Source organism: Triturus cristatus, chromosome 1_1 (genome assembly GCF_964204655.1).
Source record: "Triturus cristatus chromosome 1_1, aTriCri1.1, whole genome shotgun sequence".
Classification (NCBI taxonomy): Eukaryota; Metazoa; Chordata; class Amphibia; order Caudata; family Salamandridae; genus Triturus; species Triturus cristatus.
The window spans coordinates 314818408-314844350 of record NC_140579.1 but is presented as its reverse complement, the minus strand read 5'-3'; the positions used below and the strand labels follow the sequence as shown (position 1 = coordinate 314844350).

Here is a 25943-nt window from a genome sequence, read left to right as displayed (position 1 = left end):
ATCATTGCGTGCGTTACTCTGCCTAGGTGAATGTGTGTGCTGCACAGCTACTTTACACAGGATGCCTTTGGGAGCCTTCCTGCCACGAGCCAGGCTACCCTTGTGAATTGGCAACCCCAGTTCCAACAGTAGGTTTAGTAATATACAGAAGGAGTTGCCGCTCATTACATATTGCCAAATGAAGTTGATTAATATTCTCTGCCGCAAGATTAACTCCACCACTAGAGCACTCTCTAGAAGTTCTAGTTATGCAATATTATCCATGGGGGAGGGAACTTCAGATAGCTATTGCCCAGGGTGTAGTCAGAGTTCATACGGCAAAGCTACCTGGGTGTGCTCTGCTTATTATAACATGTTGCTGTTCTAAATCACATCCTTAAAATTAAGGGTGAAATTGATAACATTTCTAAATAGATGGTTTATTGTTCATGGCACTTCCCTGGATGAAGGTTAGATGAATTTTGAAGCATATGTGTGTTTTCTGGGGTTGACAGGGCTTTGACATTTTGCACTACTGAAATGCATTCTAATAAATGTCTAGTTTTCACAAAAATGAGCATACATTACTTCCACTATCAATAATTTAATCATGCTGTCAAATACATTTTGAGATGTGGATTCACATGCTCTGCAAACTCCACCCAATTATGTTATCCTCTAACAAAGCACGACTGTTTATTATAAGAAGTTGATTTGAGTAAAAAGGTACCCTTTGACTTCTCCTTTAGCTGGAAATGTGCATGGGCACCACTGATATGTTAGATTGTTTTTGGCATGGTTGGTGAGTGTAAGTACAGAGTGGTGGTTTTGTAGAATTCGGTGACCCTGAAAATAGTGTATAAAAGTAGTAAATGTGAGTATTACAGAGATGTGGTACTAGACACTGACACTGAGGAGGAGGGTGGGTGCATGTGCATCTACAGCAATACAAACTATGAACAGATGCGTCAGGGCCAGTAACATTTTATATTTATAGCATGTGATATTATAGATATATATGCTCTTTATAGACAAAGCAGTACTGACCAAACCACTGGCTAGTTACTGTATGATATAATGTCTCAATGTTCTCAATACTCTTTGACCAACTTTAGCCTGTTGATCAGCGAGAGTACCCACACAGTAATGCTTAGTAGTGAGAACCTAGAGGTCCCTTATATGCCTTAGTGAGGTTATAGCTGTGGGGAAGCTACTCTCCATGCGAGAAACTTCAAAGCACAGGAATGTAGTGGCTCGAATGGGAGGTGAAAAAATAGAACTCTGGGTGGGATAACCCTTTTAAGGCTTTCCATTAAGGCTTGCAGGACTGGATTTCTAGAAGGTGAGGAATGTTCCCCACTTTGCATGTATATGGCAATATCCCCAATTTGTGGGCTTCTGGAAGCATGCGATAATTATGATTTTTGGAAAAAGCAAAGGAAATAACCAAAATTGTTTTAGGCCTCTGTTTTAAGGGGGTCCAATTAATCAGAATTATTGTGGTGGCCAAACCTTTTCACCTTTCTACACAGCAGTCTTTTGTAGTAGGGCAGAGGGGTTGGCACTGCACCGTAAGGACCTACTTGGCATGCGTACGTTTCCTCTGGCGACTCATTGCGACGCTATGGTGTCGAACCTGAAGGGCATGGCCACTACCACTGGGGAACCTCAAGACGGCGAACAAGATTAGTACCCAGCGCTTAGCGCTTGTAAGTACACATGCATAGATTAGGCCCCATTCACATTAACATATAAGCCTACTTCATGGAGCTACTGCCCTTAGGCTCTGACAGGGCTGCCCCTTTCCAACACACGTGGCAACAGGTCTCAGGCGACTACCCTACCCCTCTTTTGGTTATGTTGTCGTCATTATGTTGTACACCATGTCCACAGTCTGTTTATGTAATGCACAAGACTCTCATGCTAAATTATTTGCAGGAGTCCTACTTTCAAAATTATCTGCATGGTCAAAGGAGAAACAGATAATTCCACCAAAAGCAAACAGGGTTAATACAAAGAATTATGAACCACAGCAAATATATTAGTGCTATCAGTAATAATTGATAAAAATATTGCAAAAAAACAACTACTGTATTTGTGTTTTGTGGACTTTAAATTCGGATTTCGATAGTGTAGAAAGGCAACTACTTTGGCAAAATATGAAAGAGCAAGGAATTCAATCTTCCCTCTTAATATCGATCCAACTACTCTATTCAAAGACCTGGGCTACAGTTCGGATGGGTGATGGCTCATATGTATCGAAGAAATTTCCAACTTCCATGGGCCTAAACCAAGGGTGTGTTTTGGCCCCATTGCTTTTTAATCTGTTTCTAGCTGACCTAACACAAGCAATGGATGAAGTGAATGCCCACACACCAAAATTAGCTAGTACTCAGATATCAAATCTGTTATATGCAGATTATGCTTTCCTATTTAGCCAAACAAAGGTTGGGCTACAGCACCTGATAAATAGAATATCAAGGTACTCCCAAGTGAATGATATGGTTATAAACCACACCAAGACAAAAATTATGGAGGTTAACAAAAACCTATGGTCAAAGTATAAGCATAAATGGTTCCTTCAAAACTTGCCATTAGGAAGTTCATACCAATATCTGGGAGTAATATTCAACGATAAAGGATCATTTTATCCACATTGTTGATATGCAAAGGAGAGTTAACACCCTACTGACAGCATTTTGAACCTTGGAGAAGTCACTAGGAGGGCTGACTTACCAACCGCTATTAAAAGTAATATCAGCAAAACAAGTGTCAACGTTAACGTATAGAAGCGAAGCACTGTGTGGAAAAGACTCTATAATCATCAATAATGCTGTGACAAAAATCTGCAAATCACTTTTTCGTCTTTCACATAATGAATTGTGTGCACAGATTAGATTGGAATTCATGCTAATTAAACAGCTAATTGCACGAAAAGGCCAATTCATAAAAGTATGGAAAAGAATTAAAATGGATAATTTAAATCAAATGTCCAATCGGTTATGACAGGAAATAAAAACAAATCAGAATTTTCAATTCTGGAAATATTTAAAAGCTGCTTTAGATGAATGTTCAACATACATGATCTGGGATATGCCAATAACTACAGATTCATTAAAAAAATCGAATAATGAAATAGCAAAACATCGATCACTATATATTGAGGATGTATGATGTTACCACGCGATCATTTTGATCGCGGTACATTACATCGCTGTGTTTACAATGCAAGTCGTTACAACGACTTGCGCTGTATGGTGCTGGACTTAGAAATAGTATGATTTACTATTCCAACTCCAGCCTACGTACAGTATGGAAGGTGTTGGAATAGTAAATCACACTATTCCTTGCCTTGTAAAAGCAGCGATGTGAATGTATTGCACTGTTTTGACCATGTTGTTAAGGTTGTTTCCCGTATATTGATAAAGATTCTCTTGCAAAAAAAATGCATGCATGGTCATTAATGAATGGTTATACAAAAGCAAGAGTCCAAACATATTTAGAAACTCCTTGGTCTTTGAAGCAAAAAAATATTTTTATAAAAGCTTGTTTTGGCATCTTCACATGCTTATGTCCCGTAATACCTTGGCTTCAATCAATGGAATTGATGCCCTGTCACTTATGCAAAACGGGAGAAGAGAACATTATTCATTTTCTGTGTATTTATCCCAAACTTAAAGATGAAAGAAAATCTATACATCAGTTGCATTTTAATTCCCAATGAATATGGACCTGTAGACAGGCACTGATAGGATGTCTACATTCAGATGACATAGCATTGAACTCAGCTTTTGTAAAGTTTTATTAACAGTAAGAAGGGAATCAGACAAGCAAGATTAATTTCCGATTATTTTGAGATGTAATATAGGATGTATATAACATATAAATTTGTTTTATGAAGTCTGAACTATTAAGTGTTGCTATATTTAACTACAAGGAAGATTTTGATTAAATTATTAAATGTCTGTTTTTATCAATTTTTAAACCAGACTTTTATCAATAATATATTCATTAAAATAGGAATTATTGTCACGATATATTGTAAGATTATAATTAATCAAACAATAAAAATTGAAATGAATACAGGGGCCGTTTACAGGAAGATAGTGTAGTTAAATGTGTCTCCATATTGTAATGAGTGTTGTGTTAGATACTAGCTTTAAATCTCATAGGTATATGTCAACTATATAGAAGCAAATCAAAATTCAACATTTTTGTATTGTACAGCTGTCTTATTCACAATAATAATGATTACCTAGTATATAACATGTTATTCAACACATAAACCATTTCTAAGTGCTTTAATCAAAAGATATTTCAATTGCCCTTCTAAATCACATTTAATAAAAGCAGTCACAGATAAAGAAACACATTTTTCTACTCTGACAAGTAAAGTATGGATATATTCTGTAATCCAACTCTTCATGATCAGAACAGATAAGCATCAATAAATACCAGTCAATGAGTGCATGCTGCACCTGTTTTATGAGATGGTTGCGCCGAGAGTTCACTTGACTGTGTATACAAAATAGAAATGTACACCAAATGCACTATGCCAAATTGCTGAAGTGCAAAATACAAATCTTAGCCTATTTCATATTTCTCCCCCTTAAGTTATCAGTTTGTATTTACATAAATTAATCCTGTATTTAAAAATTTAATAAGGTCTCAAATACCTGATTCATTAATTAAAGTCTCTGCTATCTCCCTTCGAAAAACATTGATTGCATTGCTGCTAGTCTCGAAAACAAGTTGGTCCTTTTTTAAAATGCATTCTGCGAACTAAAATAATGATAAAATAACTTTCAAGACATTTTGCATATATGAACTACTTTAATAATATGTTAGCATTTCAATTTACAAATATTGAACAAAATAACAAGCAGCACAGAAACGGAACATAAAAGCTACATAATAAAATGGCTGTAGACAAGTTACAGGGATGAAGTGAAAGAGCAAGTGAAGTGAACTGCTTCCTATTTCTCATAAGTGTCCTTACATTCTACGTCATCTTCTCCAGACAGAAAGAATGGGGAAAATGTAAGTTATTTGTTTGCCTTCCTATGTATTTGTAATAAACAACAGATTTATGCAGATTCAGCAAAGAAGGAAATACTGTAAACAGACAAAATACTAACAATAATGGTACCAAAAGTGCTAGGTGTGTGTATCACTGTATTCGTTACTGTACTTGAGGTATTACCTATTTATCAGGGGACTTCTGAAGCTGTAGCAATCGGAGACGCATAGTAACATAGAAATTCCATGTCAAGATTATTTTACTTCGCATAATGAGATTATCTGTTTTTATAAGAAGCCATATAAACCAAATCTTAATTGCAGATACATTTCTTAGTTTGTGCTACTACTACATTATTCTCCTAATACCAATCATGGGGGTGTAATGTCAGATATTGGGCATTGATATCAATGGTATGGTGTCTTGCACAGCCACAACAACCTGTACATAATGAGATTGTTAGGGGAAAGACCATGTCATGCTAGAAAAAATATCACTATTAATTTAATGTGGAAATAAACAAGACACAAATCAGGATAGATCATAATAACAAATTTGTACTTATGTTTTTACCAAAATTAACTATTCGAGCAAATATATTTAACACTAGGATATATTTTAACAGTCTGCCTACGAAACCTTGCAGAATCTCTCAAAAGCATGAATGCTAAACAGACTACTCAGTGGGTGTACGTCATACCCAGTCATACGGTGGACTCAAAGGTTATGAAAACAGTAGTTATGAACTTTAAATAACAGGCCATCTTCATTTCCCAGTATTTGTCCTCATTTAAAATCTCGGCTGGAAATATGAGGTGATTGATGGTCTACAGTGGGACAACTGTAGAACCCTCAATATTCATCACATTTAAATGGTGTGTGTTGTCTGTTTTCGTATCAACAGAATGTTTGAGAATTTACAATCATGCTAAAAAGCTATAATAAGTTGAAGTTATTTGATTACATTTCTGTTCAACTCTTCCAGGTACCTTGCTTTTTTGGCAGTAAGATGTAAATTGGTATAAATGCAAATAAATGTATACTTGAGGGATAATAATCAGGTGCAGCACTAGCAAATGTAAGTGTAACTTTTTGCATACAAAACTTGTCTTCCCTTATTGCTCTGCTTAAATGCCAGGAGGGACAGAGACATTCACGGATTGCTTACATAATGGGAAGTACTACACAAACATAACAACATAAAGGAACTGAAAGCCAGTGATTTATAACCCTGTAATCTTCTACTGTATCCATGAATCTTATATACTGCTGAGGACCATTGCAAATGCATGCGCCTATTTACTTTTGTCTTACTCTTCTTTAAAATGACAGATTTTAGATCGCTTTGTGACTCATCATTCGTTTTAAAAAAGCTATTAACTAAATTATACATTATTTTCGCCAGTGATGCATTATGCATCCTCTTCCTTGTCGTTTGAAAGTTCATTATGCAGTAGAAAAAGAATATCTATTTCAATGTTAATCTGTACAAATAACATAAAATGTCACAATGATTTTAAAAAGGTTTCATTGGAGCTCTCAGCTAATGAGAACACATTAAAATGTATGCGTCATAATGTTTCAAGCATCTAAAGGATTAGAATCGGGCGCAACTATATATGTGAACTAATTACTGACTGGTTCACAATTAATGTTTGTCATTGCAGTTATAATGAGTCGATAATCATTTATTACCTTGCACACGAAAACACCACAGGAAATGCTGTCAGCCTGCTTTGGATGATCAATAGTGGAACAAGTCCACCTGGAGATATTTAAACCTTTTCTTCTCAAGAATGCCCTTTCAAACAATAAACAAAAGTTTAAGCAAAAACAATATATTTCTTACCATGCTTTTCTTTATATTCACAATGCAGTGAGAAGCCTTTTATAAAAACCTTTCCTTTTGTTTCATTTTTTAATCATTTTTGTACCAGGGTATAATAATGTGTTTAAATCTTCCACAAAGGTCACCATCACAATTTTTTTAATGAGATTAAACCCTGCATTTTAAGTTATGCCAGCACTTTTAATTTCCACATCCTGCCTGATAAGACATGTGGGGCAGTTGTAAAACAGACCAATACAAGGAATATTCACGGTGGTACATGCATGGAAACACACACTGATGCACAAATATGCAGTGTAAAAATACACAATGTGTTGTTAAGCAGAAACACTTTAATTGACAGTATTAATCGGCTAAAATCACACTACTAGTCAGTTGATCTTCTACCATTTTGGCGGAGCTAATTTTAAAAATGTTTTATAAAAAAATTGGGCGCTGATATGGCTTTTCAATAAGCAGACGACTTCTAGATAAGGCAGTTGTGCAGCAAAGGGCTGATAAAGAAGAAGACACTTTCACAGCAAAGTTTTCTTTGCTCTCCTTCTTCAAACAATGTTCATATTTTGGAACAAATTTGATAGCTAGACTATTCACAGATATGTTTCCAATATACAAAGAGCAAATAAAAATAAAAATAATTGATAAAACTTCCGAATTCATAAATGTGCACTCTTCTAAACCTAATAATCAAATGTAAAAAAATAAATTCAGGCAGCAACTGTTGCACCAATCAAGTTATCACTTGTGAGGACATGCATATTTCGTACAAATGAAAGTGGGCCCTGCCATTTCAAGATGTAATCATTTCAATCATTGATTAAAAAACATCTATGTGGAAACAGCAGAACATTTTAGACTATGTTATAAACTTTCTGTAAATTCCACAAAAAAGTAACATTAAAGCAAGTGTAAGATTGCCACATTTAGAATATAAATGTGTATGCCACATACATGTCATATGCAGTGACTTATATTTCTTTAAATATTTGTATTGTATTTCTTGTATGGTTAATTTTGAAGGACAGATTATGGTTTAGATTAGGAGTTTCACCTAAAATGTACTCTACCACAAATGTAGCAGTGTATCCTGTAATCCAAAATGACTGTCCACTTACTCTATTTGGGGTCTATTTCTGATTCTGGGGATGTCAGTGTAAGTGCATCAGATGGTTTGCCCTATTTACAGGAAGTGGAAACTCTAGTCTTCCCAAACAGAAAAAAATAACAATCAACACATACGAATAGAAAAATGTAGGGTAGACCTGGTGATTTTTTTTTTTAAACAATCTACTGCTTTTTGATGTTTTTATAAAAAACAAAAATGTGTGCTGAGTGGCTATCAGATATATGGTGGCCATGCAGAAACCTACGTGCCTTTAAAGAAGCAGTCATAACAGTGGCTCTTGTGAAGGCGCTAAGATCTAAATAGGGGCAGAGAAATTCCATAAATATGGCAGTCAATAGTGTGGCCCGGGTGGTGGAGTTAATTTCCACCACCAACCTGACTCCACACACAAATTCAGGCACTATGTTTTTTCACTGGCAGACAACCAAGTTCAGCATAAAATGTACTTATATTTTGTTAGCATGTTGCTAGAAAACATGAAAGCATCACACAAATATTGTTGATACTAAAAGAAATTAGAGTGCACAGCCCAGTGTTATATATTAAGTACATTTTAAATGTTGAACTTCTTACTTATTCAACTTCGCACAATTCTATTGACTCAATAAAAAAAGTACAATGTTATGTTTGTCAGCATTTTAAATAATAAGCACATGCAATATATATGAGGATTGCTATTCAGCACACAGAACAGGTAGTATGTGATCTGATCATTTACTTTATTTTGTAATAGACTACATTTAATTTACAAATAGAATAAAAAAATTAACATTAAAAAATAAATACACTATTCAACCACAAGTATGCATCGCTTTGTAATAGTTATAATGCACTTTCATCAAACACTACCTTGTAACATCTCTGCAGTGTTGGATCTGTGTATCGATTTCTCCTAAAGAATTGAAGTATTCACACCTCTTCTCTGAGGGATACATAGCCTAAACATAAATGTATAATAAAATAAAATGTAAATCCAAATGATTATAGACATCAACAAATCACTGTTAGAAAAAGGCTTTTAAAAGTTCCAAACTTACTGTGAAAAGGATGAATGGTGAGTTTCATTAAAGTAATCCGTCTAGAACCCAAAACTTAGCAGCTCACATTTTTAATTTCATATGTGTGCTCGAAGCATTACTTTTAAGAGAATTAGTATTAGATTCTAGTGTTTTTAGATTAGCCCTTCTTATCTTGAGAACACACACACACACACACACACACACACACACACACACACCCACACCGGGCCCAATTCATAAAGGTAAAGTTAGACCAAACAGCTAAGCTTAGACCCTGAAGTCTGAGTTTATCCCTTAAGCCTAAATTTATACCCGAAGGTTAACTTTACACCACAATCCTACGTTTAGACCTGAAGTCTAAGTTTAGACTTAAAGTATGTAAGTTTAGACCTGAAGTCTAACTTTGTAACTGGAATGTAACTTTGCACCAGAAACCTAAGTTTAGACCTGAAGTCTAAGTTTGGACTTAAAGTCCAAGTTTAGACCTGAAGTCCAACTTTACACCAGAAACCCAAGTTTAGACCACAAACCTAAGTTTAGACCTGAAGTCTAAATTTAGACTTAAAGTCTAACTTAAAAACAAAAGTCGAACTTCACTAGTAGTAACTTTACATTGGGAATACTGAAAAGTAGTAATGTTAGATTTTTGGACTAAGTTAGACATTAGGTGTAAACTTAGACTTTAGGTCTAAATGTAGGCTTCAGGTGTAAAGTCGGAGTCCAGGTGTAAACTTAGACTTTAGGTCTAAGTTCGACTACAGGTCTAAAGACAGACTTTTGGACTAACTTTAGCTTTGTGAATTGGGCCCACAGTTTTTACCACCATACAGCTTATTGAATCTTTACATTCACTTCTTCATTTATATCTAAACGGTCTAGGCAATGTGGTTAAAAACTTTAATACTTTTCTACTTGTGTTTATAACAAATGGAAATGAAAGGTGTGTATAACATAAACCGTACACGTAGATATGCAGAGTACTATATGCTAAACAAGAGCATTGCAGAGGGAGATTATGGGCAGTTTTACATCTCAGGAGACAAGGCTCTTACACACATAAATAAAGGCAAAAAATGTTATATTACACTCTGCCTAGTTGCAAAGTATCATGTGAACACTCCAGTTATGTTAAATGCTAACTTTAGATTGAGAAGCTAATTTTGTATTAGCTTGAAGGTTAGGTAGAATTTTGACAAGTCTACACAAAGGTGCCGATTATGATCCGGTAAAAACCGTGTACGAACCGTCGGACGGAGCATATTCTCCGTCCGACGCGTACCCGGTCGTCAAAATAAACAAACATGGAATTACGATTCGCACGGAAACTCCATTTCCGTACGAATCGTACAAAACCCCGACCGACGAACATAAACATACAAATGCGATCCGGGAAAGCGCCGACGTGACGTCGGGACGCACGTAGCCTGACAGGAGGGGTGGGTGCAGAGTCCTCCCAGCAGTGCCCAGTCAGAAGAGGGGTGGGTGCAGAGTCCTCCCAGCAGTGCCCAGACACAGGAGGGGTGGGTGCCTAACACTCCCAGCAGTGCCCAGACACAGGAGGGGTGGGTGCAGAGTCCACCCAGCAGTGCCCAGAGACAGGAGGGGTGGGTGCCGAGTCCTCCGAGCAGCGCCCAGAGACAGGAGGGGTGGGTGCAGAGTCCTCCCAGCAGTGCCCAGACGCAGGAGGGGTGGGTACAGAGTCCTCCCAGCAGTGCCCAGAGACAGGAGGGGTGGGTGCAGAGTCCTCCCAGCAGTGCCCAGACACAGGAGGGGTGTGTGCAGAGTCCTCCCAGCAGTGCCCAGTCAGAAGAGGGGTGGGTGCAGAGTCCTCCCAGCAGTGCCCAGACACAGGAGGGGTGGGTGCCTAACACTCCCAGCAGTGCCCAGACACAGGAGGGGGGGTGCAGAGTCCTCCCAGCAGTGCCCAGAGACAGGAGGGGTGGGTGCAGAGTCCTCCCAGCAGTGCCCAGAGACAGGAGGGGTGGGTGCAGAGTCCTCCCAGCGGTGCCCAGTCAGAAGAGGGTTGGGTGCAGAGTCCTCCCAGCAGTGCCCAGAGACAGGAGGGGTGGGTGCAGAGTCCTCCCAGCAGTGCCCAGTCAGAAGAGGGGTGGGTGCAGAGTCCTCCCAGCAGTACCCAGACACAGGAGGGGTGGGTGCCTAACACTCCCAGCAGTGCCCAGACACAGGTGGGGTGGGTGCAGAGTCCTCCCAGCAGTGCCCAGAGACAGGAGGGGTGGGTGCAGAGTCCTCCCAGCAGTGCCCAGAGACAGGAGGGGTGGGTGCAGAGTCCTCCCAGCAGTGCCCAGACACAGGAGGGGTGGGTGCAGAGTCCTCCCAGCAGTGCCCAGACACAGGAGGGGTGGGTGCAGAGTCCTCCCAGCAGTGCCCAGACACAGGAGGGGTGGGTGCAGAGTCCTCCCAGCAGTGCCCAGAGACAGGAGGGGTGGGTGCAGAGTCCTCCCAGCAGTGCCCAGAGACAGGAGGGGTGGGTGCAGAGTCCTCCCAGCAGTGCCCATGGAACGCAAAGGGTGGAGTAGCCACAGATACAATGCCCACAAATGTCAGTCAGGTGCACAAAGACCCTGCAGTACATGTACCACATGTGTGCGAGGCTGGGAGTATACACATGCATGGCGCCGAAAAGAAAACATGTCCACATGAAGTCATGTCAGTAGTCTACATACACAAGTACAGTGACTACCAAGGATGCCACGAATGATGCAGGTGGAGACATCGCTCAGCATGCATGTGCAAAGTTGAAGGAGTCCGTCACACACCCAGCTAATGTACACACAGCTCAGCGCAAAATATTGGGAACACCCTGCAGGGAAGATGGCAGGGTACACAGAGGAAGGAATACACCTTGGGACAATTTCACCATGCAGTAACTGCTTACATGAACAGAGAAACCTACCTAACACCTTGTGATGGCACACAGATACCAGGGTCCCCCCTATGACCAGCACACTACTACATTTCCCACACACCCAACACATGATCACCACCCAAAATCATGTAGCAGCCCCACCAACAGCAATATCAGAAAAGCAGTAGTGTTGTAAGGAAACAAAAAATGGCTTTAATCAGCATGATCAAAAAAAGTTTTCGCGGAGAAAGTTCAATATTTACAAAGCCCATAGGGCAGTCCATGAGTCACAGCTGGATGGGGGACACAGTGGGACGCGGGTCCCCTAGCTTGCCTGCACATTCAGACTCCTTCGCCTTCCACAGCGGGGAGGGCATCATGTGGGGGGGAAGGACCAGGCACTGCAGGGACATGAGGGCGAAGGGTAGGCGTCGTGGGTGCAGGGATGGAGGACTCCACCACAGGGGGTGGGGCAGGGCCAAAGGCGGAGGCAAGGATCTCGCTGCACACCTTAGCAAGGTCCTCCAGTGTCTCCCCTGCACCCGAAGGAACCACAGGCCCCAAGGACGGGGGGGGCGGAGGGATGGGTTGCAGCGCCACTGGGGGAGGGTGCGGACAGGGGGGGGACTCAACCACCCTGACCGGGGACTCCCTTGACCGCTTGCGGGGTGGTGTCACAGTGGGGCTCAGGGACAGAGCGGCCATGAAGGAGTCCTTGCCAGATATGTGGCCAGGAGAGCTGAGGGGAGGGGATTTGGAGGGAGTGGATTGGGTGGAATGCGGACTCCCACTCTGGCTGCATGACTTACGTTTGCCCCCCGACCCAGTGGGTGTGCCTACTTCACCCTGTGTGTGCATGCCAGGAGGAGTGCGTATGACCTTCCCTGCTGGTGTGGTGCCTGTGTCTGTTGTGGTGGGTGCATGCTGATGTCTGGGTGTACGTGGGACAGGCATGGGAGTGGGAAGTGTGGATGGGGCAGGGGTAGGGGGTGGGACGTAGCGCTGCAGGAGACCCACTGCTGCAGTCAGTGTCGAGTCTATGGACCTCAGCAACTGGTGTTGGTCAGCCTGCGATGAAAAAATGCCCTCCAAGTATGCCTCCATGTTGTGCAGCACTTGGCTGTGGCCATGGAGGACATTAAGGATCGCAGCCTGACCAACCTGCAACTGCCGCTGGATGTCCACAGACTCGGCATTGGCGGCAGCAGTGGAGACAGGGGCAAGGGGTGCGGTGCCTGGCAGGAAGGAGACATGTGGTGACCGGGCACGCTGGGAAGGGACACGAGCAAGTGGGAGGCGGCTGATGGCAATGGAGGGGGCGGGGTGCGATGTTGTGCTGCTGTCAGCTGGTGGTGCAGCCTCCGCCCACTCGGAGAGATCATCCTCGGACCCGTCAGCTTCATATTCTGTCGTGCCAGTGGACAGGTCCTCGGCCTCACTCTCCTCCGCCTCAGTACCACTCAATGTGCCAGCCACGATGTCAACTCTGGCACTGGTGCTCGGTCCCTCCGCTCCGTCTATGCTCATGTCTCCCTCCGTGTCCCCCGACGATGCTGTGGGCAAGGTGAAGAGACAGCAATTAATCACACACCTGTATACATATGTCACATGAGTCCAATCTACATAGGTTACAGTGCATAGCCTGCAAAGAAAGATCAGTAACATCTACAAAACAAGGCACAGATGTAGGGCATGCAAAACACAGTTGGTTGACCCACCATGCCAATGAAAATCCATGGAGAGCATGACTCAATAGCAAATGACATGAAATGGAGTTTGACATAGGAGCCAGGCCCTGGGGACAATCCAGCACTGCATCTGTACCACACAGCGTTGGCGAAAATAGGGATGAGGAGGGACCATATCCATTAACTTGAGGCACATGCTGCATAGGTAATACTGAAAACATGCCCACCATGACTGGCTCACTGCCCCTTGAGTGTATGTCCAGACAAACATCACACACTGGCCAGACCTAGCAAGGAGAATTCTGGTTTTGACATGTAGGCTTGGCCTGCACCAACCACCCCCTACATGAGACAATTTGTTGCGACACAGGTGGCACTTACATATCTTAGTCTGGGTGAAATACACAGGGGCTGCATAAATGCAAGATTGGACGCCAAATTCCCAAGGTGCGCCTGTCCAAATATCCTGTACAAATGGTCATCATCAGATGATTGTAACAAGACACACAGGCACTGGCCACTGTGACTATGAACAAGGAAAATCAGGTCAGGCTGTACAGTGGACACTTGTACTACATTTCACGTCAATATACATGGTGCCAGGGGACAATGGCACAGAGCACAACCTATGCTGTAGACACTGAGAGTGTCCACGTTTTGTGATGACACACATGACACCTATGAACATATGCCCCAGGGGACAGCAGTGGCCACACAACTCCATGGTCCTGAATGGGAATGACTGCAACACACGCCACCATCCATGCACTATGCGTATCGCACACTCATGCACATCATGTCACAGGTCACAACATAGGACATGCGCGCTGTAAGGCCTAACACTTGAGAGACTAACGCCCATGTCTGGACTCAGCATCAGTGCCAACTGACATGGAACCCACATGTACTGAACTGGACAGGGCACAGGCAAGGTCCCCAAACCTGTTAGACACCACCCCCACACATGATGCTACAGGCATAGTTCACGTGGAGAAAGCACCAGCCTACATTACCTTGTGAAGGAGTGACTACACACAGACCAGGGAACACATTGCAAGGAGGGGAAGGGAGGCAGGAGAGCACAGCTATACTGTGGGTAACTGGATCTGCACAGCACCTTTAAACCCTGGCAGTGTATCCATGCAACTGTGCACTTACAAATGCTGCTGACACACAACAAACACACATGTACCTACCCCCTTCCTGCTGCTGCTTCTCCTGTAAGCGCCTCTCCAAGTCTGGAAATACCACCGCCAGCACACGCTTGTGGATGTGGGTCAGACGGCGGCGCTCCCGGTTCTTATGGGTCTCAGGTGAGTCCCCCAGCAGGACCCGTGCGATCCTCCGCGTCCAGCACCGGATATCCTGCCAGCGTTTCCTCACCTGGGCCAGACGCCGCTTGCGACCATCCGCACCCCTCACGGCACTGCCGGGGGTCAGCCATATCTGCTTCTTGGCAGAGGCGCCTACCTGTGAGGATGAACAAGTGACACTACATCAATACACCAGGCACATGTCACAGAGAGACATATTAGAACAGATGTGCTATTTACAACAAGGCATAGTATGCATCCAACGCATTGCACCTTTGTCATAGGGACATGATCCTCTGAGGAAGGGCAAAAGCAGTACGTGCCATTGAAAGTACACAGGTGGAATGAGGGCAACGACACAATCAATGATCCAGGCTCACACTGTGCATCACAAGCTACACCAGGATAATGTGCAGCACCTCTAAGCAGTCACATGCCACAGGCCACTGACGCTACCGCAGCAGAGTACACGGACACACACAGGCACAGGACATTCACCTGCCATTGCCAAATGCTGCGACAAACCTCACTCTGCACATGTGCCACTAGCCGGGGGGGGGGCTCACAGGTGTGGGGCTGGCTCTGCACGTCAGACACACAGCACTGCTCCCTGCTCACATCACATGGGCAGGGTATATCCATCCCTCATGCAGCTGGGGTGCTACACTCCACAAATGCACCCACCCACATGACAGGGGACTTACACACACACCCATGTCCAGGGTATGAACACATCATGTGGACACTCTCAGCACAGGTACACAGAACTAACACACATCTGTGGGTACGGTCACCTGTCACGCTGGGCTGACCACATAATCACATGAGGACTGCAGAGGCTACATTCCCAGGAGGACAAGACAGGCAGAATGTGGCATGCACCATGCAGTGATTGTCACAGTAAACACAATGCAAGTGAGGACAGCAGACATGCACCACAGCATGCACTGGCTGGGAGACATCAGGCATTCCCCCCCGGGAGCCCCCCTACAGTACATAGCATGTGTGCCACACCTGGACACAATGCCAGAAGTCACACTCACAAAAAAGGGACACAGTCTGTGCTGGTGGACTCTGCACTCACCTGATACCCTGGTCGCACATACAGCATGGGGTACTGTGGGAGGATCACATCCAGCAAAGCCAGGTTCTCCTCCATGGTGAAGGGCTGTGACCTCTCCACAGACCTTGACATGGTTCCAGGGAATCAGTAGCAGCAGCTAGGTCGTGGAATACAAAGATGTGCAGGCAAGTGCTCCCTCATGGGACCTGGCTGCCTTCTATCTGCCTTGCTGGCCTGTTTCATGCACAGGAGTACAGAGTGATTGGTCACTCACATTTGCATCCTATGTTTCCTCCAATCCCTTCAAACCTAGCACAGTCAGTGGGTTCTCATTGTGGTTTTTTTCTTCAGCATGATGTCAACTCCTGAAGCACATTGCAACAAAGTAGATTCAACTGACTACTGCTGTGCACCTGCTTCAAAATATTCAAACTTTAAACTTGGTCTCCATGACAACCAGCATGCATGTAGGCCTTTATACTTGTCCCTCATGTGTCCCCTATGTAATTTGGAGCTTCACACACAGGTACGGTGCGTTCCGGGGCCCTAGGGCACCCCAAATGCATAGCAACGGCCCGTACAGGCGTGTGTACGCTCCGTATCACTATGGGTGTGCTCGCGTATGCGTACTCATAGTGATAGTGAGCGTACAGGCGTGTGTACGCTCCGTACCACTATGGGTGTTCTCGCGTATACGTACTCATAGTGATAGTGAGCGTACAGGCGTGTGTACGGTCCATACCACTATGGGTGTTCTCGCGTATGCGTACTCACAGTGATAGTGAGCGTACAGGCGTGTGTACGCTCCGTACCACTATGGGTGTTCTCGCGTATGCATACTCATAGTGGTACGGAGCGTACACATGCCTGTACGCTCACTATCACTATGAGTACGCATACGCAAGAACACCCATAGTGGTACGGACCGTACACACGCCTGTAGGCTCACTATCACTATGAGTACGCATACGCGAGAACACCCATAGTGGTACGGACCGTACACACGCCTGTACGCTCACTATCACTATGAGTACGCATACGCGAGAACACCCATAGTGGTACGGACCGTACACACGCCTGTACGCTCACTATCACTATGAGTACGCATACACGAGAACACCCATAGTGGTACGGAGCATACACACGCCTGTACGCTCACTATCACTATGAGTATGCATACGCGAGAACACCCATAGTGGTACGGAGCGTACACACGCCTGTACGCTCACTATCACTATGAGTACGCATACGCGAGAACACCCATAGTGGTACGGAGCGTACACACGCCTGTACGCTCACTATCACTATGAGTACGCATACGCGAGAACACCCATAGTGAGACGGACCGTACACGCGTGTGTACGCTCACTATCACTATGGGTACACATACGGCAGCACTCCCATAGTGATAGGGAACGTACACAGGCCCTCTTAGCGAAAGTACGGTGCCTTTCACACATCACAGTGGTGACAGGCAGCACACAGGAAGGAATAGGGCTGACATACTTGTCCATGGATGGACATCAAGGCATTGTCTGGGCAGTACTACATGTGTGGGGCACAGGTGTGAAAGGCTGTGATGTGGCACATTACTCCTGAGTGGAGAAGGCACCAGATGTATGATGAGATGTGTACAGATGTTATGTGTGACGGTGCAATGTGTGCCAGGCATGCCCTTGACTCCTTTTACATGTGTGCATGTTGTACTGCACACTTGGGATGAGCGTCACTGGCATGGCACGATCAACAACACACGCAAGTGTCCCCTGATGCCCGCTACAGGGGTTACCACACCAGACAGGTCACTACCCACGGTGCACCATGTGACTATGTCATGTATGTGTGGGGGGTTCACATTGGGTTGATGTTGGTGCTCCCTCAAAAGCATCAGCTGTTGCAGCAACCAACATGTGTCTGTGTGTAGATTGACATGGCACACTGTTCCGCACACCAGGCCACATGTGGTATCGGATGTGAGGTGCGTATGTATGCATGGGACAGAGAGTAGCGTAACAAGGACTTGTCTGCATCCTCTCTATGAATGTGTGGTGAGTCATCACATGTACACCTTCATGGCAAGGTGTGTGGGCTGTCCTAGTGTAATGTCATGTGACCTGTGGCTCTAGTGTTCCACTACCAGTCTCTGCAATCGACATCCTACTTCTGCTGATGTGTGGATGTATGTCACTCCTGTCTTGAGTCTGGCTGTTCACTTACACTGGGACACAGCTAATCCCATGCCATGTGGAGGTTCACAATCTCCGTGTGTAGCTGGGTCTTGGTAGGAGTGTCACCTGGCAGCCATACGTGTCCAGGGCATGTGGCACATACCTGACTCCGTATGTCGCATATGTGTATTGACAGATTGACATGTGCTCAGTACATATAAATTGTTGTTGTAGTGCACTCACTCTTCCTTGTCACTTCCAAATTACTGCAGAGCGCCGCCTCTTCCCCGACCAATTCCGGACTTGGCTGCCATGCGGGAGAATGACTGTATCCGGTGCTACCGCTTCCCCCAACCGTTGGTTCTGGAGTTGACGGCGAGACTGGCACCACACCTGCAACCGCTGCACAGGTATCCTACGGCACTGACACCCAAGCTGAAGGTAATGGCAGCCCTACATTTTCTGGCCACGGGTACCTTTCAAAATACCATAGCTCATGTTGGTGGCATGTCCCAGAGCATGTTCTGCCGTGTGCTGCATGATTTCTTAGAGGCCATGTTGCTTCACCTGGATGAGTTCATCAACTTCCCAACCCCTGAAATGTTGACTGGGGTCAAGCGTGGATTCTATGCCCTGGGAGGGATGCCCCATGTAATTGGGTCCATAGATGGGACACATGTGGCTTTGGTACCACCACAGGCACAGGAGGTAGCGTACAGGAATCGCAAGCACTATCACTCCATCAATGCCCTTGTGGTGTGTCTGTCCAACATGGTGATTTCACATGTCTGTGCTCGTTTTCCAGGATCAGCACACAATGCCTACATCATGAGGCGTAGCAGGGTGCCTGAAATGATGACGCAGCTGCGCAACGAACGAGCATGTGTTGTTGGTGGGTACAGTCTGTCTGTCCTGTATTTTGCGTAGACTTCCAGCACGACCGCTTCTCCTGTCCTACTTATGTCCATGTGCTTTCCATGTAGGGGACGCTGGCTATCCCAACATGCCATGGCTGATCACACCTCTCCGCAACCCCATCACGCCGGCCCAGCTCCGCTACAACACCGCCCATGGCCGGACAAGGCGAGTGATAGAGAGGACATTTGGCCTCCTGAAGAGCCGATTCCGATGCCTCCACAAGACCGGCGGCGCCCTCCCATATGCCCCGGCGAAGGTCTGCAAAATCTTCATGGTCTGCTGCATGCTGCACAACATGGCAGTTGAGAAAGCTGTGCCACTCATCCTGGATCAAGATGATCAGGACCATCCACCCGTGGAGGACGAAGGGCTTGGCAATGGGGCTAGTGATGTGGAGGACGTGGTTCCGCAAGAGGACATCCGGACTCGGCTCATACATGACTTCTTTGCTTAGTGGTGAGTACCAGTGTCTGTGTGTGCACGCATTGGTCCCCGTGTGGTATGTGTTGTGATGTGTGTGTCCATCTGCATGTATGGCACGTGAGTCAGAGGTGTGTGTGGATGTGTCACTCGAGTGATGGTGCCAGTGATGAGTGTATTTCCCCTGTCATACTTGCGACCTGGCATGTTGTCATCCTTACATGTGTCGAGTACATGCACATGCAAGTGGCTGTGCTTTTTGTGGCTGACTTCTTGTGTGTCTCTCATCCCCAGGTACTTGTGCATGCCGTCTGCTGGTTGCATTGTTGTGGCACTGCTATTCCTCATGGACACGTCATCGTGTGCTGACTCAGCGTTACCCGCACGGACAAGTTTGGAAGTCTCCTTCGGGTAAGGGATGCATCAGGGGTATATTGGGTGTGGCAGTTGTTTACGATGTATGCACACTGCCCCTGTCGCTGTTTGGTTCCTCTGCAGACATGTCGCATCACCATGGTACACATTACATGCAGCTGGGTACACCTGAATAGATGGTCAGACTTGTTGACAGTCATCAGTGATGGGATTGTGGAATGTGATGATGGCATCAATGTGTGTTACACTGCCCTCGGACACATACGGTTTGCATTGGCTTGACATGGTGTGGGACTTCCACATCAGCGGATCAATGGTGTATAGCAGTCTCTCCGTGAGCAGCAGGGGGTGTTAAGCTGTTATCCGACACTTGTGTGCCAGTTCCATGGCTATCACGCATATGTGCTGCAGAAGGGGGGTGCCAGTGTTGGACCCACATGTTACTCCACATGACCCGTTCATGTGTACTCCGAGTTGCCTCTGCAATCCCGAATACATGACTAATAAAGGTGTCCCTATGCCTGCAAGGTGCCTCTTCTCAGTCAATGCTGGTGTGTTGCCACGGTGCATCCGGCATGTCTGGCATGGTTTTCCGTGATAGTGGCTATGTGTCTATGTGTAGAGTAGCAAGATGCAAGCTGTTTGTGTGGGATTAGACTGTGTATTGTGCATGTAGTCCATGACTGTGTGGGTATTGTGACATATGCCATCCCCATGCATCCAACGTTGGCCAGGCCACCATTCTCTGCATCCACCTGACTCAAGCTTGCAGGACATGGTTCTGCCACCTGTCCACACATACCTGGGTGCCCCCCAGGACACTCCACATGATCCCTGACCTCTGCACATGGCTGTCGCTGTACTCAATATGTCTGTCGGCACGGTTGTGCGGCCACCCCCTCAGCTGGTTGGGCCCATCACGGGTGTGTATGGTGCTCCATGTCTGTCTTGCCTACTACAATGTGACCCATGTGTGTCCTGTGCCAGAGGCCCCAGGGTGTGGATGGTTGAAGTCAAATGAGAACTCAGGCATAGTTAGACTTTACAAGACACATGTAAGCTAATAATGCAATCAGTAGGCATCTTCTCTTTATGGTGTGACTTTTTATTTTGGTTGGGGTAGGGGGGGGGTTGACTTGAGGGGCTTTCTGGGTGTGTGGAATCCAAAGTTCACTAGGGGAGTTGGTGTCCTTGCCATTTGAAATCCTCAGAGTCCATGCCACAGTCTTTGGCAACATTGGTCAGACAGTGACCAGCAAGTCCATGTGGCAGGGAATGTCTTTTGATGCTGTGCTGCTGTTGCTCCAGTGGGCCAGGTGCCAGGCCAGGTGTCCTGGGAGATGGTGCTGTTGCGCCGACCCTCACGGTCTTTTCCGTGGATGACCCGCCCTCCTGCGGGGACCCTCAAAAGCAGGCCGTGACGATGTTTGGGATGCTCCGTCGGATGTCTCCTCCTCCTCCTCCTCATCCCTCCCTGTGGGTGGTGATGTTCTACGCCTGGTGGCACAGGGAGGGTTGCCCACGTTGTTGGCCATCCGACGGAGTGTACTGTGAATTCCCGTGAACACCGTCACGAGCTCAGCCTGTCTGTCCTCCATCCGCCGTTGGTGTTGCAGTAGACAGGCATGTTGCTCCGCATGTTGCTGGGCCTGCTGGGTCTTGATCCCCTCGAGGATGGACACAACCTGGGCCATGCCCGTGGTGTCCTGCCGGTATGTGTCCAGGATGTTTCGGACATGGGAATATACCGGTTCCCCAGCCAACTGGTCAGGCTGGCGCCTCCGCCGTCTTCCACTCCCACCACCCCTGCCCACTTGCACCTGGCCTGCCCTTGTGGGCACGTCGGGTCTCCGGGACCCCTGAGGGGTGGCATTTGCGTTGTCGCCTGCATCCTCCTGGGTGCCCGGGACACCGTGTCCCTCCTGGCCAGCCTGGCTGCATTGTGGTGGTGGGGCAGGGATCCTGGGTGTCTCCTGAGATGTGGCAGGAGTGGGGGTGGTGGTTGGCCCAGTTGTACCTGACGCAGGTGCTGCAGGTTGTTGGACACCAGAGGGGCCAGGTTGGTCGGGGTCGGGTTCGTCCACAGAGTGGTGAGAGTCGTCGCTGCCGGTGGCTCCGTCATCCTGCCGAGCCGGGTCCTGTGAGTCTTCCCCCCGAGTGTTGGGGGGTGATCCACGATGTTGACCTGTGTGTGAGAGAGACAATGTTAATTTTGTTCCATGCAACATCCATGTTTCATTGTTTTCAAAGTTGGCACATTTCCTCTGGGAATTAGGATATGTCTTGCATTCCACTCACAGTGCACTTGTGCATGGGTATGTCCCTTGGCCACAGCTTTTGCGACTTTACCTATGTGTGGCACAGTCTTACTTGCTGCGTCAATTGTGACTGCAGTCAGCAGTGGAGTGGGCAGGTGTGGCGAGCCATGCATTGGCGCCTTCCGTGTAGCACTGTACGTGTGCACATGGAGTGGATCCACACACTTATATAATGCAGGTAGCTGTCGTTGTGCTCGTGCACAGGTTGTGACATGGCTCTGTGTTTTGCCATGGAGAAGAGGGGGGGTTCTGGCACTGGCCACCCTTGTCTACATGCACGCAGTCCACCTGCTGACGAGCAGACATTCCCACACCCCACAAGGCTGATTTGCTCTCCCCGTGTGTCCCTTTCTCGCTCCCTCTCTGTCCCCCTCTCCCTCCCTCTGTGTGTCAGCCTCCTCCCTCTGTCCGTCTCCCTGTGTCTCCCTCCCTCTCTGTCCCCCTCTCCCTCCCTCTGTGTGTGAGCCTCCTCCCTCTGTCCGTCTCCCTGTGTCTCCCTCCCTCTCTGTCCCCCTCTCCCTCCCTCTATGTGTGAGCCTCCTCCCTCTGTCCGTCTCCCTGTGTCTCCCTCCCTCCCTCTCTGGCCCCCTCTCCCTCCCTCTGTGTGTCACCCTCTGTCACCTCAGCCCAGCTTCCTGGGCACACACTGTTAGCAGATCTTTGAATGGCCCTTGGATTGTTGATGTGAGTTTGTTTCTGATCTCCAGGCACCCATTGGGTGTAGTGTGTGTGTCTGCACTGCTGCTGTGGTGGTGTGTGCTGCCACTCTTTCACAGTGTTGGCTGTTCATTAGCTGCTGTCATGTGCAAGAACGTGCCGTCACCCCCATGTGTTGTTGCAAGGCGTCCGCCATTTGCTTGCGAGTCTTTCCTGTGTGGGGACACACTGTTTGTCTGGCTGTGACCTAGGCCATATGGGCAGGGGGCATTGTTGTCTGCTTCTGATTTGCACTATGTGATTTTTGGGGCCCACACTCCCGCCATCTGGCTTACCATGTCATGTGTTGGTGTTTTCTGTGGCCTGTGACTTGACATTGTCCAGCTGGGTGCATGGGGCATGGTGGCGCTAGTGGCATGTGCGTGTTCATGGAGTGTGGTTGAGTCATGCGATAGCTTGGGGTGGTTGCGTGCCTGTTTGTGAGTTTGGTTGTGGATGACGTTCCCCCCATGTGAGGTGAGTTGTTTGTGTACTCACCCGGGTCTCGGAGGCCGTCTAATCCGTCCACTGCCACCACCGGCAGTATGGCCATCACCCTCTCCTCCCAGGGATGGTATTCTACGCGTCTGCGGGGCGGCCCTCCTCCAGTGACGTTGGCCTGGTTGTGTTCGTCCGTCATTTTGGCTCGGACCCTCCTCTGCAGATCGTACCACCTGGCTTGGCATTCATGCCTGGTCCTTCTGGTGTCCGCAACAGCATTCACAGCATCGACGATGGTCTGCCACATGGATGTTTTTTCTGAAATGCTGGTCTGTCTGACCAATGTTCCAAAGAGGTGTGGCTCAACTCTGAGGATTTCATCGACAAGGACCTCCAACTCTCGGCTAGTGAACTTTGGATTCTTGTTAGTGGGCATGGTGAGGGGTGTGGGTGTGGATGGTGGGGGGGGTGTGGATGGTTGATGGTGTGTGGGTGTGGTTGTGCAGGTGTGGGTGTGAATGTGATGTGGGGGTTTTTGTGAAGGTGTGTGTGTGAAGGTGTGCAAGTATAAGGTGTGGTAAAGGTTCTAGTATGGTGCTGTAGGTTGTCTGTGGGGTCTGGCAGCAGTGAGTCTGTTGCAAAGGCTCATGGTTTGTGTGTGTGGGCCCTTTTTATTCGTCCATTGGTGGGTGTGGCTGTGTTTGAAGTTTGGGTGGGTGTGTTATAAGGAGTGGTTGTGTTTTGGGCCTCTGTTTTGGATTTTGGCAGTTGCAGGTCAGTGAAAGTGTTGTTTTTGTGGTTGTTGGACATGTTTTGTGGCTTTGTGCCATTCGAATGGTGTATTCTTGTGTTGTTTTGCTTTGTCCTGGTTGTGTACGTGCGTTTTTAGCGTGTGTACGGTGTGTACATGGGCCATTTTGTTGTACAGTGCTGTCCTTGTGTCTGGCTTGGTACGACTCGTACATGCGCGATGTTGTGTGAAGGTGGTGATATTGGGGCCTGGGGTACGCTCCATACGTACGCGGGTGAGGGTACGGGTCGTACATACATGGGTGGGGGTACGACTCGAACGTACACGGGTGTACATACACGGGGGGTATGCCACGTACACGGGTGTACATACACGGGGGTGCGACACGTACACGGGTGTACATACAGGGGGGGTACGCCACGTACACGGGTGTACATACACGGGTGGGGGTACGACTCGAACGTACACGGGTGTACATACACGGGGGGTATGCCACGTACACGGGTGTACATACACGGGTGGGGGTACGACTCGAACGTACATGGGTGTACATACACGGGGGTACGCCACGTACACGAGTGTACATACACGGGGGTGCGACATGTACACGGGTGTACATACAGGGGGGGTACGCCATGTACATGGGTGTACATACACGGGTGGGGGTACGACTCGAACGTACACGTGTGTACATACACAGGTGGGTACGCCACGTACACGGGTGTACATACACGGGTGGGGGTACGACTCGAACGTACACGGGTGTACATACACGGGGGTGCGACTCGTACACGGGTGTACATACATGGGTGGGGGTACGACTCGAACGTACACGGGTGTACATGCACGGGGGGTACGACTCGAACGTACACGGGTGTACATACACGGGTGGGGGTACGACTCGAACGTACACGGGTGTACATACACGGGGGTGCGACTCATACACGGGTGTACATACACGGGTGGGGGTATGACTCAAACATACACGGGTGTACATGCATGGGGGGGTACGACTCGAACGTACATGGGTGTACATACACGGGTGGGGGTACGACTCGAACGCACACGGGTGTACATACACGGGTGGGGGTATGACGCGAACGTACACGGGTGTACATGCACGGGGGGTACGACTCGTACACGGGTGTACATACACGGGTGGGGGTACGACTCGCACGTACACGGGTGTACATTCACGGGTGGGGGTACGACTCGAACGTACACGGGTGTACATACACGGGGGGTACGACTCGAACGTACGGGGGCTGGGGGGGTGTTCGGCACGTATGCGGGCACATGTCTCCATGGTTGCTATGGGTGTTCGGTGCGGACGGTGTTTTTTGCATACGGTTGTAACATCGGACGCATGGGATGGATCGTGATTCCGCGGTCGGACTTGACTTTTCACATTTGTCCGGTAAATCGTCCGGGACATGTCGGACACAATTTCCGACCCGAGGACGTGTGGGGAATTGTTCCCAATGCGATTCGTATGGTCTTTTTCCCATGCGAATCGTAATTGCCAGTTTGTACGGCACTTGTACGATTCGTACGGTAAAAAGACCGGATACGAGTCGTACGGGCTATTTTTTTACCGGATCGTGATCGGCACGTAAATGTTCCAATCAATAACGAGAAAAACAATCTTGGTGAGGACAAAAGTGGGAGGTCAAAAAAGATGGGTTTCACCTTTTAACTTCCATAGCTGTGTTTGTTACAGCCAAAAAAAAAGTGAATAGAATTACCCAAACTTGTTATGAAACTACAACTGTACTAAAAAGCATGCGTTTGCTTGGTTGGATGTAATTGGTTTAGTTTGTAAATTATATTGACTGTACAAAAATGTTTAGGGTTGTCTTGGAATGGTAAAACTTAGAGGTATTATGATTTTAAGTTGTTGATACACAGAGAATGTGCAATACACCTTTAAGTC

The 25943-nt window shown here is 46.8% G+C and overlaps 1 protein-coding gene across 1 annotated transcript in view; it reads right to left on the bottom strand.

Annotated features, from left to right (window-relative positions):
- Positions 1-25943, bottom strand: part of LOC146870169 (uncharacterized) — a 165505-nt gene that overhangs the window by 102750 nt on the left and 36812 nt on the right. The window contains exons 8-10 of the mRNA XM_085641584.1: positions 8824-8912; positions 6695-6800; positions 4656-4761 (exon numbers count right to left, since the gene is read on the bottom strand). Of these exons, the coding sequence (XP_085497710.1) occupies positions 4656-4761; positions 6695-6800; positions 8824-8912 (301 nt within the window). The remainder of the gene's footprint in view (positions 1-4655; positions 4762-6694; positions 6801-8823; positions 8913-25943) is intronic.